Source organism: Camellia sinensis, chromosome 5 (genome assembly GCF_055761805.1).
Source record: "Camellia sinensis isolate YWXY chromosome 5, ASM5576180v1, whole genome shotgun sequence".
Taxonomy (NCBI): Eukaryota; Viridiplantae; Streptophyta; class Magnoliopsida; order Ericales; family Theaceae; genus Camellia; species Camellia sinensis.
This window is the reverse complement of record NC_138965.1, coordinates 190,788,342-190,802,817: the sequence shown is the minus strand read 5'-3', so window position 1 is coordinate 190,802,817 and position 14,476 is coordinate 190,788,342. Positions and strand designations below refer to the sequence as shown.

The window sequence follows — 14,476 nt, the reverse complement described above, 5'->3', positions numbered from 1 at the left end:
TGTAGCATCATCATATGCCATGTTTAGAATAGCCGAGCCTATTGTAGTTGCATTTTTGCATGTGTTGCATTAGGTATTTCTGTATATTTAGGATCAGGCATGATTTCTAATCAGATTCTGTTTTGGTTTGGAATACTCGGTAAGTTTTATGCTTTAGCATCTTTGCATGCGTGTAAGTGACTGCCATGATAGCATGCTTACCATAAGGCTATTTGCTTATGTGATATACCTGCCTGTATGCCTGTGGGTGAAGGTTGGGTTATTTGGATTGGAACAATTCATCAATCGTGAGTTTTAAGCCCACTATATAGTGGCAAATCACGTTATTTTCTAAGCCCACCTAAGGGTGGCAAATCCACATTGTAGCCTACTTGCGAGTAGCAAACCGCTTTCAAAACAAATATGAGATGTTTCGTTCCAATTCAGGTGATCCAGTCTATACTTGTATGCTGTGCGCATCACATAGTAAATCTAGGCTAACAACCGGAATAAGAACGCATAATGTTTTCAAAACTAGATATCATGGTTAATAGAGGCCGATCTTTGATCGGGTGAGCGGGGGTGCTCACTAAGTGACCTTCCCCAATCGTACCCAAGTTCCCGAGCTGAGACAACTTTGGTGATGACGGACACGTGGCCTTAGGCAACGAGTCAGGGTTTCCTAAATTTCTCCAAAAATAAAATATTTAGGTGGCAACTCTGTATCTGGCAAAGCAGTCCATGTTTGGCACTTCTTTCAAAAAAATCTGTTTTCAAAAATGATTTGCCAGATTTAGACTCTTTGATGATTCATCGGTCTTGCATTGCACTCTGCGAGATTAGATACAGGACCGAGACACAAATTGAGTCCGAACTGTAGTGAGGCCCGAGGGCGCGTCTACATTCCCCTCAAGTTTTCTAAGTTTCCAAGCAAAGCTCTTGATGAAACCAATTTCTCCTACTCTCTCTCTCTCTCTCTCTCTCTCTCTCTCTCTCTCTCTCTCTCGGTTTGGTCAAAGGAAAAGGCTGAATAATGGTGCATCAAGAATGAATTAAACTCCAAACAATGCCCCTAAAGTGGCCCGTTAAGTATGGCAAAAGTGTAATTAACTTTGATTTCAACCATTAATCATTATTTAATCTAATTTAATCATTCCAAACCAAATTTAAATTAAACCTACCATAAAATCACATAAATTCTACTTAGCATAAAACACTCATCAATTTCTGATTCGGTCGCCGATAAGACTTTCAATTCGCAGTTCAAAATTAAAACATGAACAGATTCATTCAGAAATCAAATAGATAGAAATGCATTCAAAACAATACACTCATACAATTAGTTCAGAATTTCATTCTTATCATGCTTAATCATAGATTAGCACTAATTAGAGGTGAGGGTTGTCACATCGCTCAAACGCAACTTTCCTTGCTCGAGCGGTCTGTAAACTTTGCAAAAGTACTGGTTGCTCGTTTTTTCCGCTCGATGCTCGCTCGAGTGTGACACTTATGTCCTCGCTCGAGCGCAACTCTTGTCGCTCGAGTGGTCTGCAAAAACATGAAACTTCTAGAATTATGGAATTCACGCTCAAGCGAACTTCTGGTTGCTCGAACGGAAGTGCAAGATCATAGAGTGGTCGCTCGAGCGTAGGTTCTGTCGCTCGTGCAGAGAGGTCGAATTCTGGAATTTCCAGATTCACCTCTAAGTTGCAAAACTCGAATTCAATGTATCAAGACTCATCATTTTGGGCCAAAAACTCGAGAAATCATATGTGAACTTGAAAAACATTAAAAATTCTAAATCATTTTGCAAAATTAAAGCCCAAAGACTTGCTAATTGTGCAAAACAAAACTCAATTCTTAGAAAGCATAACATGCATGTCTTGCCTTGACTTCAAAACTTCCAAAACATGGTCTAATGACACAAAATGACATGAAACTTGATGAATTCTCAAAACTAAGGTGAATTAGCAACATGCATGAGGAAATTCTTGGAAAAACAACTTCATATTGTTATGAAATATGCATGCATGCATGGTTTGAGTTCACTTCTTCAATTCTAACTCAATTCTTGTATCAACTAACTTAATTCTTTAGATTTCAAGTCCTACACGTCATATTTATACAATCTAAAGGTTAAATTCTTACCTAGGTTTCCCAAGGTGTGTGCTAGAGGCTTAATTCTTGAGTTTCCAAGTCTAATGCTTTCAATTTCTAGCAAAATCCTCCCAATCTCAAGTGTTGATGTCAAACTCTCACTCTTGGTCTCTTTTTTCCTCTCTCTCACGTTGTATAGGCTCAAATGACGAGTAGAATGTGACTCAAATTGGTATATAAGCCTTTTATAGGCTTGGTTAATAAAATTAATTAATTAAGCTTACCACTAATAAAATGAGTATAAATTATTCTAATTATTTCGCTCCGAATTGAATTTCAATTAAACTTACTACAATGTGCTAAAAATTTCAACTAACACATATACCAAGTCAATTTATTGATCAGATGCCGATGAAACCTTTAATTTACAGAATAGAACAAGACTAGAGATAGATATTCCTACACAAAACAGATAAAAACTCATATAACACATAACACGTAATGAATGTAAAATTTTACTTTAATTACTTATTAAGCATTCTTAATCATAGATTGCATATTAATTACAAGTCGGGGTTGTTACTGGTTGTAATCTTTAGAGTAGGAAATATAGGTATAGAATGCTAAGAGATTGGAAGGGCAAATTAGTCCATTCAAGCCCCAATTTTGGCGCCAATCACTTAATCCTAGTGCAAACAAGCTTCTCTGACACATTTGGCCCACGCGTTATTAAGTTTAGCGGAAAACGTCACTTTTGCATATCACTTCAAACCACAAGGGATTTATGAATACATTTATAAAAATCATAAAGATAATGTGTAAACAAACGAAATCACAGGGAGTAAAATGTAATTATTTCCAAAAAATTAGATTGATTTGATAAATGTAACTTATTGAATTTATTGCATTTATTATCACCAAAAAAATATGATTTATTTTTAAAAATACAATTATCATTTACTTTTTGATAAAAACGCGATAAATTAAATAAATTATGATTAATTTTTTGTGTAAATGAAATGCATGATATTCTCGATAAAATTAACAATTCAAATTATTAAAATAGAATCTATAATAAGGCCAAGTTTGACATACCTCAAATAATTTATCTTTTTATTTTTTTTTATCATATCATCTCTTTACTTTTCTGCACATCTTTTCATAAAAAGATAAAAAAATATATTTATTTAGGTCATCCCAAACAACTTCTAAGTCTCGTAGACCAAAAGAGCACTCTTCAATTCAAATTTTGGGGGTGTTTGTTTCAGTTTTTCAAAGCCAACTTATGACTTTTAGTTTTGAAAAAGTTATTTAGGACTGTTTGGTTAAACTTATTTCAAACAGCTTCTAATTCTAACAGCTTATTTTAACTCAAAAAAGCTGATTTTGAGAAGCTGCTCACCCCTTGCTTCTGATTATCACCTTCTGCTGTGGACATGTTAATTTATGGTAATACTCTTAAATTTTTTTATTTTTTATTTTTTTAAAAATAGAAAAAGACTCAAATGGACTATAGATTATTATTATTATTATTATTTTATGAGAAATGTAGACAAACAAAAAATAAAAATTAATTGAAAAAGCTACTTCACAGCTTATTTAACAAACACTACTCAGCAACTTAAATTTATAATCCAACAGTTACACCAAATAGATTAGCAACTTCTGATTAAAGTTATAATTTATAATTTATTAAGTTATAATTCATAAATTATTTTAACAGTTACACCAAACGAGCCTTTAACTAGGCGGGTTCTACCTCCAGACATATATATATATATATATATATTGGTAATGATTATGATCTTGAATATTTAATACGGCCTAGGGACTTTCCTGGTGAACCATGGAAGGTAAAACTTACAAGAGAAGTACACCCATCCCATGAAAGTCTATTGACGCAGATGTCTCGGTCCCCATCAAATAATTGCAAATTTCATATTTCAAACTCTATCACCTCGTATGAGGCCTTCAAATTTTTTTATTTTATTTTTTTCCTCCAAGGTTGGACAATTGAGTTTTGTAGCTTTGTGATGTTTAACTACCTCCACAAAAAAATAAAAAAATAAAAAATAAAAAAAAAAGAAGAAAAAAAATTCACATTTTTTATTTACTGTTTATTTGTTTCGATTCTAAATTTTTTCACATTAACATTGATAAAAATGGCATGAATATCAACTTTAAATATTTTTGGTAAATTACATAGACCTCCCTTAAGATTTATCTTAATTACAGAAATCTCTCATGTAGTTTCAAAAATAATACTGACCTCCCTTATTTTTGAAAATAATATGCAAATTCTCCCATTCCCATTAAAGGAGCCTTAACGACGTTAACTTGACAGTAGAATTGACCATAATACCCCTCTCACTAATTCCTATATATATAGAGAGAGATAATATATATATATATATAAACACATACATATCTTATATATATACATATATCACTGTACCCTTTCCATCTCTCTCCAATCTCATTCTCTATGTGCTCTGCCCCTCTCTTTCTCTCTCTCGCGCGATCATTGCTGCCTCTCAAGTGAGGGAGGCGAAGCTCGCTGACTCGGCTGTTGTAACAAGCGACACAACACCAATCGCTAGAAACTGAGGGCGTGGAGGAGTCCCAGCCGTTGAAGAAGCCAAAAGGGTCGTGGAGGTTGAGCTTGAACGAAGTCAGGGCTTTGATCTCGACTAGGGTTTCGGGACTGGGCTTGAAGGAATCAGGGCTTCGATCCTTGTCTCTCTGTCTCTCTGTCTCTCTCTATCTCTCTCACTCACACTTCGGTTGTTGGCCCAGTTTAGGTCGCACCGCCAGCAATCGTCGATTGGGTTTCCAGTTAGGCATGAGAGCTAGTCTTTGGAGTTGCCATTGTTGGTGTTGGTGTTGGTGTTGGTGGTGGTGGTGGTGGATAGCATTTGTCTTCTAGATATTGATACATTGAAAATGAGAATTTTGTACTAGCAGATGTAGAAAATGGTACAGTGAGCAAAACCCAGATGAAGAATTTTGTAAATTTTTGTTAGGAACAATGTAATAGCAGATGTGTGAAGAACTTAGAAGAACAGAGTGAGTGGGATTATAGAAACCCTAAAATGAGAGAATAAATAGAGAGGGCCAGATTTGAAAATGATGCAACGAGGAAAACCCTCTTTGGGATTTTTTCTAGAAACAGAGGAAAGTCCTAAAGGTAGCAATGAGTAAAACCCAGATGAAGAATTTTGTAAATTTGTCTCCTCCTTAATCTTCATCTCTCTTTAGTTCCCCCTTTCTTTATATATATATATATATATATATTTGTTGTGTTTGTGTTTGTGTTTGTGTTTGGTATTTATATGAGATCTTAGTTTTTGAATCTTTGTTTTTGATCGGTTTGTTCTTTAATATGTTGAATTTGTTTGTTTTTTGTTGATAGTCAACATAAACCCTACAACGGCCAAAGGGTAGCATTGGATTTTGCAAAATAATTATAGATGACATCAGCAGAATTTACTTAATTTTGGACGGATGGGTAACACAAGAGGGAATCTGTATATTATTTTCAAAAGTATGGGAGGTCAGTGTTATTTTTGAAACTATAAGGAAGGTCCCTGTAATTAAGATAAATCTCAGGGGAGGTCAGCGTAATTTACCCTAAATATTTTTATATTAAACGTTGTTTCTTGTGTCAACTTAATTAGGATGGGATAATTATACTTTGTTGTTCAATACTATTTTTTCCCTATTGGTAAATTACACCAACCTCCCTTGAGTTTGAACGAAAATATAATTAACTTTATAATTTTGTCATAATTATTGCGATCTCTCTTTTTGAAAATTAATGCAAATGATGTGAAAATACAAAAATAATATTTAAATTTTAGTGTAAAAGACATAATAACATTATTTTTTATTCATGTAACTAATAAATTAATGATGAAAAGAGAACCAAATATTATGTGAAAAAATAACGTCCAAATAATACACATTAATTATGTCAAAATCATGAGTCCTATTATATTTGTTTAAACCTCAAGAGAGATCAATGTATTATACCCTTTCCCTTTAATTGATGTATGATTTATGGTTTTCATTGAGAAAAAAAAAAAATTACAAAATAAGTGGCCTGATGTTATATATTTTGTAATAAAACTTAGAGAGACATTTATCGAGCATCATCTACCATTTTTCTTATTTTTTCCTATGCAAGTTTCTACAAAATTCTAGAAATTTCATGTGAATTTCTAAATTTAACAAAATTGAATCATGATCAGTTTCGATTATGCAACTGACAAAACCAAATAATTCAATTGAGTACTAATTTTTTCTTTAAACCCAATTGAACAGAACCGATTACACCTGAAAGTATAAGGAACCAACCATTATGTTGCACACGGCACAATTTAAGTTAAAGTATTAACCATGCCTAACCCACAACTTAAATAAAGGCCATTTCAATGGTAAACAAGGTCTAAAAGTTTTATGCCATTTGCTCTATCCTAAAGTCAATCTTGGAGCAATTCTAATGTTGTGAGGCATTTTGCCTAATAAAAGTAAACAAAAATTACATTTTTTAAAAATTTTATTTTGTTTAATTATTTTAGCTAGTATATATTTAAAAAGGACTATTTGTAGTCAACCAATTAACAAAAAAAAATGATACGTACACAAAATAAAAAATACATCTTTTTCTTATGTCATAAATAGGCATTGATATGATTGCTCACGTGACATTTGTACAATGATAATTCAAGGAATTTTCCTTGTCGAAGGATAGAGAATTCATTTGTGTAGCCTCAATTTGCTCTCAATTGTAGCTAGCTCTTTCTAGATGAGGCATGGTGCCTTAAGTGTTGTTTAGCCTATTGAAGTACCGAATTTATAATTTGATCGACTAAAATAAAACAAATACAATATAAAGAGGCAGTTGAAGTTGCTAGTAGTTATTAATTACAGTATTAGTTAGGACATTTTTAGTCGTTACCCAAACATTAACTTGAATATAAATTTGAGTTTAAAAAAAAAAAAAAAAAAAAAAAAAAACACTCAAAATCACTCTCCGAGCCAAGCCCATACCAAATTAAAGTTTACATAGAATTGATTTTATCCAAATAAAGAAATACTCAAATCTTAACTCAAATGTCAAACCACTATATTTATTTGAATAGAAATTAAAATTTGTCATTTGAGAACTTCATATCAAATGAAATTTTTATTCAAATCTAAACAAAAACAACTAAGTCATAGTTGAATATGATCTTATGACTCAAAATGATGGTCAAATCAAAATATTGTCAAATAACTTGAACTTACCTTGATTATATACGAGGCTAAGTAGTGTTTGATATAATACAAAAGTGATATCAATTATGTTTCAAAATGATAATTTTTATTATGATCCAAAATGTACTTGATTATGGTTTAAAGTGATCTTGATTATTGTTAAAAGTACTTTCCATTACAAGATTTTAAAGTACATGTCTCTATAATTTTGAGTTAGAAACGTACTTTATTTCGACATTTTTGATTTCTAAGATCTGCTAAGGTTTTATTCAAATAGGTGAAGCCTCTTAAGAAGTCCACATTTCCATATGACTTGGCAATTTCGCAAATTAGGCAAAAAATAAGCCTATTTTGGCACATTATACACTTAAATTACCGGATCAACAACCTTATCCCAACAATATTCCTCACTACCATCATCAACAATTCAATGATATGAATCTTAAAAAAAAAAACAATTCAATGACAACATCATCAATTGCTTCCTCCACCACCTCATTACCAATACTAACACCTCAAAATCACCATAACCTTTTCAAGTCGATAACATTGAACACTATTATTTTACAATCTCTCTCTCTCTAAAATTCAACAGCCACTTCAATAGTTTTAAGAAAGGAAATGAGAATGTGGAGTTGGTGTTCGAAATTGAGAGCAACATATGACTATCATTCGTCCAATTTTGGATGAATGTTAGCAATTGGAACTAATTGAAAAAAAAAAAATTAAAAAATTAAAACAGTGGAGACTAAATTGAGGAAAACAAAAGAAGCTGAGGGCTAACGTGGAAATTTTTTAAGTGTTAAGAGGCAAAGTGTAATACACCTAATAATGAGTCATTATTATGTCACATGATTCCCCCTTGTATTTTCTATTCAATTTTTATAATATTTTAATCATTGAAAAAAAATTAAATCCACTTAGATAAGCTTTAAAAGTAAAAAAAAAAATTCACTAAATACAAAAATATGTATTTATAAATTCACTATAATTTTGTAATTTTTTTTTTGTATTTATTGATTTTTAAAATTTTTTCAAATATAATACTTTTTAAGTTTAAATTAGATGTATTTAAAAAAATTATTAATATATAGAAAAAGTTCCTTAAAAATAAAAATATATAGAAAACAAAAATGTTAAAAACACAAAACCAAACTATGTAATTCTTATTATAAGGACTTGCTTCTCTCCGGTCCCAAATCAGATTGAAGAGGTACGGTCTAGTATATTGGGTTAACTTTTGAGTTTTGTTTCGATGATTTAAATCGTTTATATTTTAAGATCCATCAAACACATCATGCATGCATAAAATCAAGTCAATCGGATGATGGTAACCACGTGTTTGGATCAGTTTTGTATGCAAAAAAAGGATGACGAGAAAATAAACGGTTTATACAAAATTGATATGAATATATGACTTTCGTTATCTGATCAACTTGATTTTTTGTAGAGATAATATACTCAACGAATTTTAAAATATGACAAGGGTCGAATTATCGAAATGTGACCCAAGAACTGACCCAATGGGCCAGACTGGATTATCCAATCCGATAATAGATTTGGCTTCTCTCAACAACTTTCGTGTTTGTTAGACCCATTTTGGAACCAATTTCGTTTGTGTAAACCGTTCACTTTTAAAGTTCATTGAATATAATATTTACTCAAAAAACTAAAATGATTCGGTAATCGTATATTTAAATCATATTTAATTTTAAAAAATAAACGATAAATATAATTTTAATAATAATCATTTATTTTTTATAATACAAATTTAATTGAAATATATAATTATCAATAGTTTTTAATTTTATACATAAATATTGTATCACCAAAGTTGGTCATTAAATAAATTTAACAAACAACTCAAGACGAAACCTATTAGTATAATAATAGTACACATTCCCGGATCCAGTCTATTAGGCCCGACCCCGACCCCGACCCGATGGATGCTGCTCCTGAACCTTATAAATTTGACCTCCTCATTCTCCTTCTCCTCCCTCCAGTGACAGCTTATATTCCGGTCTCCTTCCATTCCATTCAATCTTCATCATCACCAACCCAACCCACACGTTTAACGAGAAAAAGAGTGAAAAAGACGTCCACACATTAATAGAATGAATGGTGGTGTATCACAAGAGGTATAGAGAGAGAGAGAGAGAGAGAGAGAGAGCTCAAGGACGAAACAATGGTGTGACGAAATCAGCCAACAACACAACAACAAACACACACAAATCCGATCATCATCCAGTGAGTGAGAGAGAGAGAGAGAGTGAGTGAGTGACTGAGAAATGTCTCCATTCTCAGATATGTCATTTCTTTCCTCGTAACAGAACACCCACAATTACTAATTACAATACAACAGTACTACTACTACTAGTAGCCCCCACTACACTACCCAGGTACTCTCTCTCTCTCTCTCTCTCTCTCTCTCTCTCTCTCCCCGTATATTCTTCAGTATGTATATCTATACAGCTCAGCTCAATACCCACCCGCACTATTCTATCACTCCTCATCAACATCACTTTCCCACCAAATTACTGTTCAAATCCATCGTCCCTTCATTCCCACCCCCAAACTGGGCCCAAAAGAAATATTCCACCACCGTCAGCCGCCGCAAGGACCACCACCACCTCCAGCACCTCCACGTCCACCTCGATCAACCGCCGCAGAAGATCGTCGTGATCATGGGTCCCACTGGGTCCGGCAAATCTCGGCTCTCAATCGACCTCGCAACCCGATGCTTCCCCTCCGAAATCATCAACTCCGACAAAATGCAAGTCTACCGTGGACTCGACATCACCACCAACAAGATTCCAATGCACGACCGCCTATCCGTCCCCCACCACCTCCTCGGCCATCTCGACCCATCCCAGCGCCCCGACTTGTCTCCCTCCGACTTCCGCTCCGCCGCCGCCGCCACCATCTCCGCCATCTCCTTTCGCCGGAAACTTCCACTCGTCGTCGGCGGCTCCAACTCCTTCATCTACTCACTCGTCGCAAATCGGTTCGACCCGGGATCCGATGTCTTCCGCGAATCACACCCTGACCCGGTATGTTCGGAGCTCCGGTACGATTGTTGTTTCATCTGGGTCGACGTGGCTTTGCCCGTTTTGAATCAGTACCTGAGAAAACGAGTTGACGAGATGCTTGACTCGGGCATGTTCGACGAGTTAGCCGACTATTTTGAGTTTGACGATGAGGAGGCGAGTCGGGGGACTCGGACTGGGTTGAGGAAGGCAATAGGTGTGCCCGAGTTCGAGCCTTATTTTAGGAGGTTTGGTGGAGGCGGGGCTCCAAAGGATGATCCACTGAGGAGGGTTGCATATGAGGAGGCCGTGAGGGCAATCAAGGACAACACGTGTCAACTGGCGAAGAGGCAAGTGGGGAAGATCCAACGGTTGAAGAGTGCCGGGTGGGACCTAAAGAGATTGGATGCCACGGAAGCGTTTAGGGCGGCAATGGAGGACGGTGAGTCAGATTCCGGGAAGTCGTCAGAAATTTGGGGGAAACAAGTATTGGAACCAAGCATGAAGATTGTGAAGCGCAAATTGGAGGAGTAGGTTTTCCAGCTATTTCCAGCTCTCTCTCTCTCTCTCTCTCTAGTTTCTTATATTTGGTTCTCTTTCTCTCTCCATTTTTTTTATTTTTATTTTTTTAAAAAATTGGTTCTTTTTTTTTTTTTTTGGATCTTCCATTTTTTTTTTTGGGCTACCAATTTTGGGGTGTGGTGGTGGTTCTAAATTTTGTCTTTTGGAGGGCCTGCTAAAAAAAATTTCAAAAAAAGCATTTTGTTTTTTTCCACCTCTATATATTTTCAAGCTATATTATGAAAATATTTTTAGCGATAATGCTATATAATGATAAAATAATATAAATTTTTTAAAATTATATATGTTTCCACATGATCTCCAAAAGGGAGAGTTGAAGCACCCAATTTCACTACTCTTTTTGAATCTTTTCAAAGTTTGGGTGGAAAATCCTTATATTGTGAATATTCTAGTTTGTAATCCTTTTTAGTTGTAATGTCAAAAGTTCAAATTATTGCATAAATATTTTATCACATATTTAAAATACATTAATTTAATTGCCATGTTCAGATTCTCATGTGGTGGTATATCTATATTATTGTTTTTTGTTTTTTATTTCCAAACTGTGTAATAAAGAGATTATAATTTTTTTTGAATACTAAAGGAGTAGCTCTTTGTTTTTAATTCTCTTAATCGAGTCTTACCTTTCACATTAATTTCAATTGACATTTAAATCATTATAACTATTTAATTTATTTTTTTTTATTTTGTTAATGACAGTCATGCATAAAATTAAACATTTTCCCGAAGTATAAAAAATGAATTGATAGAAAAATAAACTAAATTGCTAAATTGTCCTAATCTTAGGGATGGTCTTGTATTTGGTGTAGGAGGAGGACAAGGACGAGAAGCATTCTACCTTCATTCCATTTTGGTAGTAGCATGAAAAGGCTATACCCTCTCTTGTCCATTTCATCCAAATTATTATAAACTACTGCACTGCCAGCTTTCTTCAGGATTGGCTCAGAATGACATCTGGTTGGTTCAGTTGTTGTCATTTGAATTTGAATGACAATTGTACTTTTAGATGGAATTGTCAATTTTTGAAGTTTGAGTTTTAACATGCCTTTGCAGCTGCCTTTTTGGGAGGGATATCAATCAAAAGTTGTGGGACTGGGAATGGTTTCAAAAATCTTTTTGTAGACTTCAAGTCCCATGATGAGAAAACACAGTAAAAAAACAAAGGGCTCAGAATCATATTGTTAATTATTGTGAAATGTATGTACCCTGTAATCTCAAAGAAGCATTCTAAGTGTAATGTTGTTTTAGACCATCGTCAATGTATATCATTCCACCTCTTAACCTTTGTTATTTGTCTTAAATAGAATCCAACATGATCTTGCGATGAATTGGAGTGAATCACATCTTTCATTAGTCAACAACCGACAAAATGACTTATAACATAGCAGAACAAGCAAAACCCACAAATTCACACACACAAAGTTCGGTTGTCGTTAATAATAGTAGAGTAGAAAAGGCTTCATCTATATATAAGACTCACTTTTGAGATATTTTGCTTTATTCGGAGTTGACTAAAAATTTAATTTATTGACTAAGGCCTCACTTAGGAAGTTTATTATTTTAGTAGGTTATTTTAGTTTTTGACTATTTTAATATATTAAAATATTTGTGTTTCGCAAAAAAGTTAGACTTTTTTATAATTGAATGTGATACTTGTGAAAGAAATGTAAAATAATTATGAATTTGATTTGACTTTTTGACTTATTCACTATTTTAACCTATTTTGTCTTTTTATGAATTTTAGTTCAAAAAGTTAAAAAATTCTTGTGCCAAACACCCCTTGAGGGTAAATTAAGATCTAGTTTGACAATTATATGGTTTAGTTAAAAAGTCAAAAGTCACTATAAATTATCACATTACTATCTCTATTTTTTTTCACATCTTTTTCGTAAAAAATTAAAAAGTTAATAGGGTTCGTTTGGGAAGTGGGTTGGTTTTTTGACTATTTTAGCCTGGGGCTAAAAAGTCTCATTTAGGAAGGACTTTTTGGTTTTTTGATTTTTTAATTTTTTTATGAGAGAAAGAATGTAATGATTATGGATTGAATGTAGTATTTTATCTTATTTGACTAAAAAATCTATTTTATCTTTTTATGACTAAAATAACTCCAACCCTTCTTTCCAAACAAAGCCTAAAATACTTTGGGTTTGGTTATGGTGTGCAACTTACACCTTACACCTTATACCTTACACTTACACCTTACACTTACACCTTTTGTAAAAAATTAAACCTTACACTTACACCTTTTTTGAGGTTGCACACCATGTGCAACCCACTTACACTTACACCTTACACTTACACCTTACACTTACACCTTATACTTATACTTACACCTTACACTTACACTTTTTGTGTAAGTGGCACATGGTGTGCACTTGCACACTTAAGAAAACTCCAAATACTTTATTCCCGAACCAAACCTACAAGTGTTCAAAAAAATTAATGTCAAAAGTAAATTTATTTGGTATGTTTTTTGCTTTTTCTAAAAACTTTTTAGCATAAGCAAATTTGACTTGTTTTTGTTTCTTTCCAGTGCCCACGGATTTGATCAATCTTCTTCGAGTTATACCCAATCATATGGATAAATATAAATCGGAAAATGTTTGGGAGCTTTAGAGAAGGAATTTTAATACCTTTAATATGTGTGTGGCTTCCATCTAATATGATATTTTAAATTTTTTTAAATTTTTTACATCACTAAAACTCAATTAAAATTCTAATTTTAAGAGAATGAATCATTACTGATATAAATCCCAAGTTCTCTTCTCTATTAATCCATGTAGGACTCCTCATCTTTCGAAACAGTAACTATTCAATAATGTGTAGTACTCCCACTGACTCCCCATTCATGCATCATATGTGAGAGATGTTAGATAAATGAATAAATATTAAAATGTACAAACATCCAACAAAATTGATTATCTAGCCATGGCCAATTGAAGCATAGTGAGATTGTGATTAATCACCTTTATATCCAAGATATAGTAAAAATTTAAATCTAACAAATCTCATCTGCCAAACATGGAAAGAAGAAAATGAAGCAGTTACAAATGAAAAATTAGGTATAAATCCTAAGATCTTTCTTTAAGAATTCTATGGTGGTCCACAATCTACTTAACAATCTTTCTTTATTAGATACTGCTTTCTTAGATCATAGACGTGATAAGTGATCAATCTAGGATTTTCTTAGTATTGACATAGTGAAGATGAACTAGAGTAATGTGACATGTTTTTAATTTGAAAAGAAAAAGACTATAAGATTCATGTCATCCTAAACGTACATTTGATTTATTGAGATAAAGATGAAATTTAACGACTATTCATCAGAATACTCATTCTAATGTTTGATTTACTAATATTTGTTGTCTTTACTTTTTGTTCACTGCCTAACTTTCAAATGCATGGCAAAGGTATCGGACAAATCATCTTTTATTATATTCAGAATAAATGTGGTCTATACATTTTATTTTTGAACTAAATTTTTTTTTTTGGGAGTTATTAAAGTTATTAAGATAGTTTGTATCTATTATTGT

General features: G+C 33.1%; 1 protein-coding gene across 2 annotated transcripts; it reads left to right on the top strand.

The window, feature by feature from the left end:
- Positions 1-9,335: 9,335 nt before the first annotated feature.
- Positions 9,336-12,228, top strand: LOC114257665 (adenylate isopentenyltransferase). Of its 2 annotated transcripts, XM_028197446.2 has the most exons (2): positions 9,336-10,891; positions 11,753-12,228. In XM_028197446.2, the coding sequence occupies exons 1-2, from the start codon at positions 9,792-9,794 to the stop codon at positions 11,850-11,852; spliced, it is 1,200 nt and encodes a 399-aa protein (XP_028053247.2). In that variant the 5' UTR covers positions 9,336-9,791; the 3' UTR covers positions 11,853-12,228. The 2 variants fall into 2 exon arrangements, with proteins under 2 accessions (XP_028053247.2, XP_028053248.2); XM_028197447.2 differs by lacking the exon at positions 11,753-12,228 and having other exon boundaries at positions 9,533-10,895.
- The last annotated feature ends 2,248 nt before the right edge of the window (positions 12,229-14,476 follow it).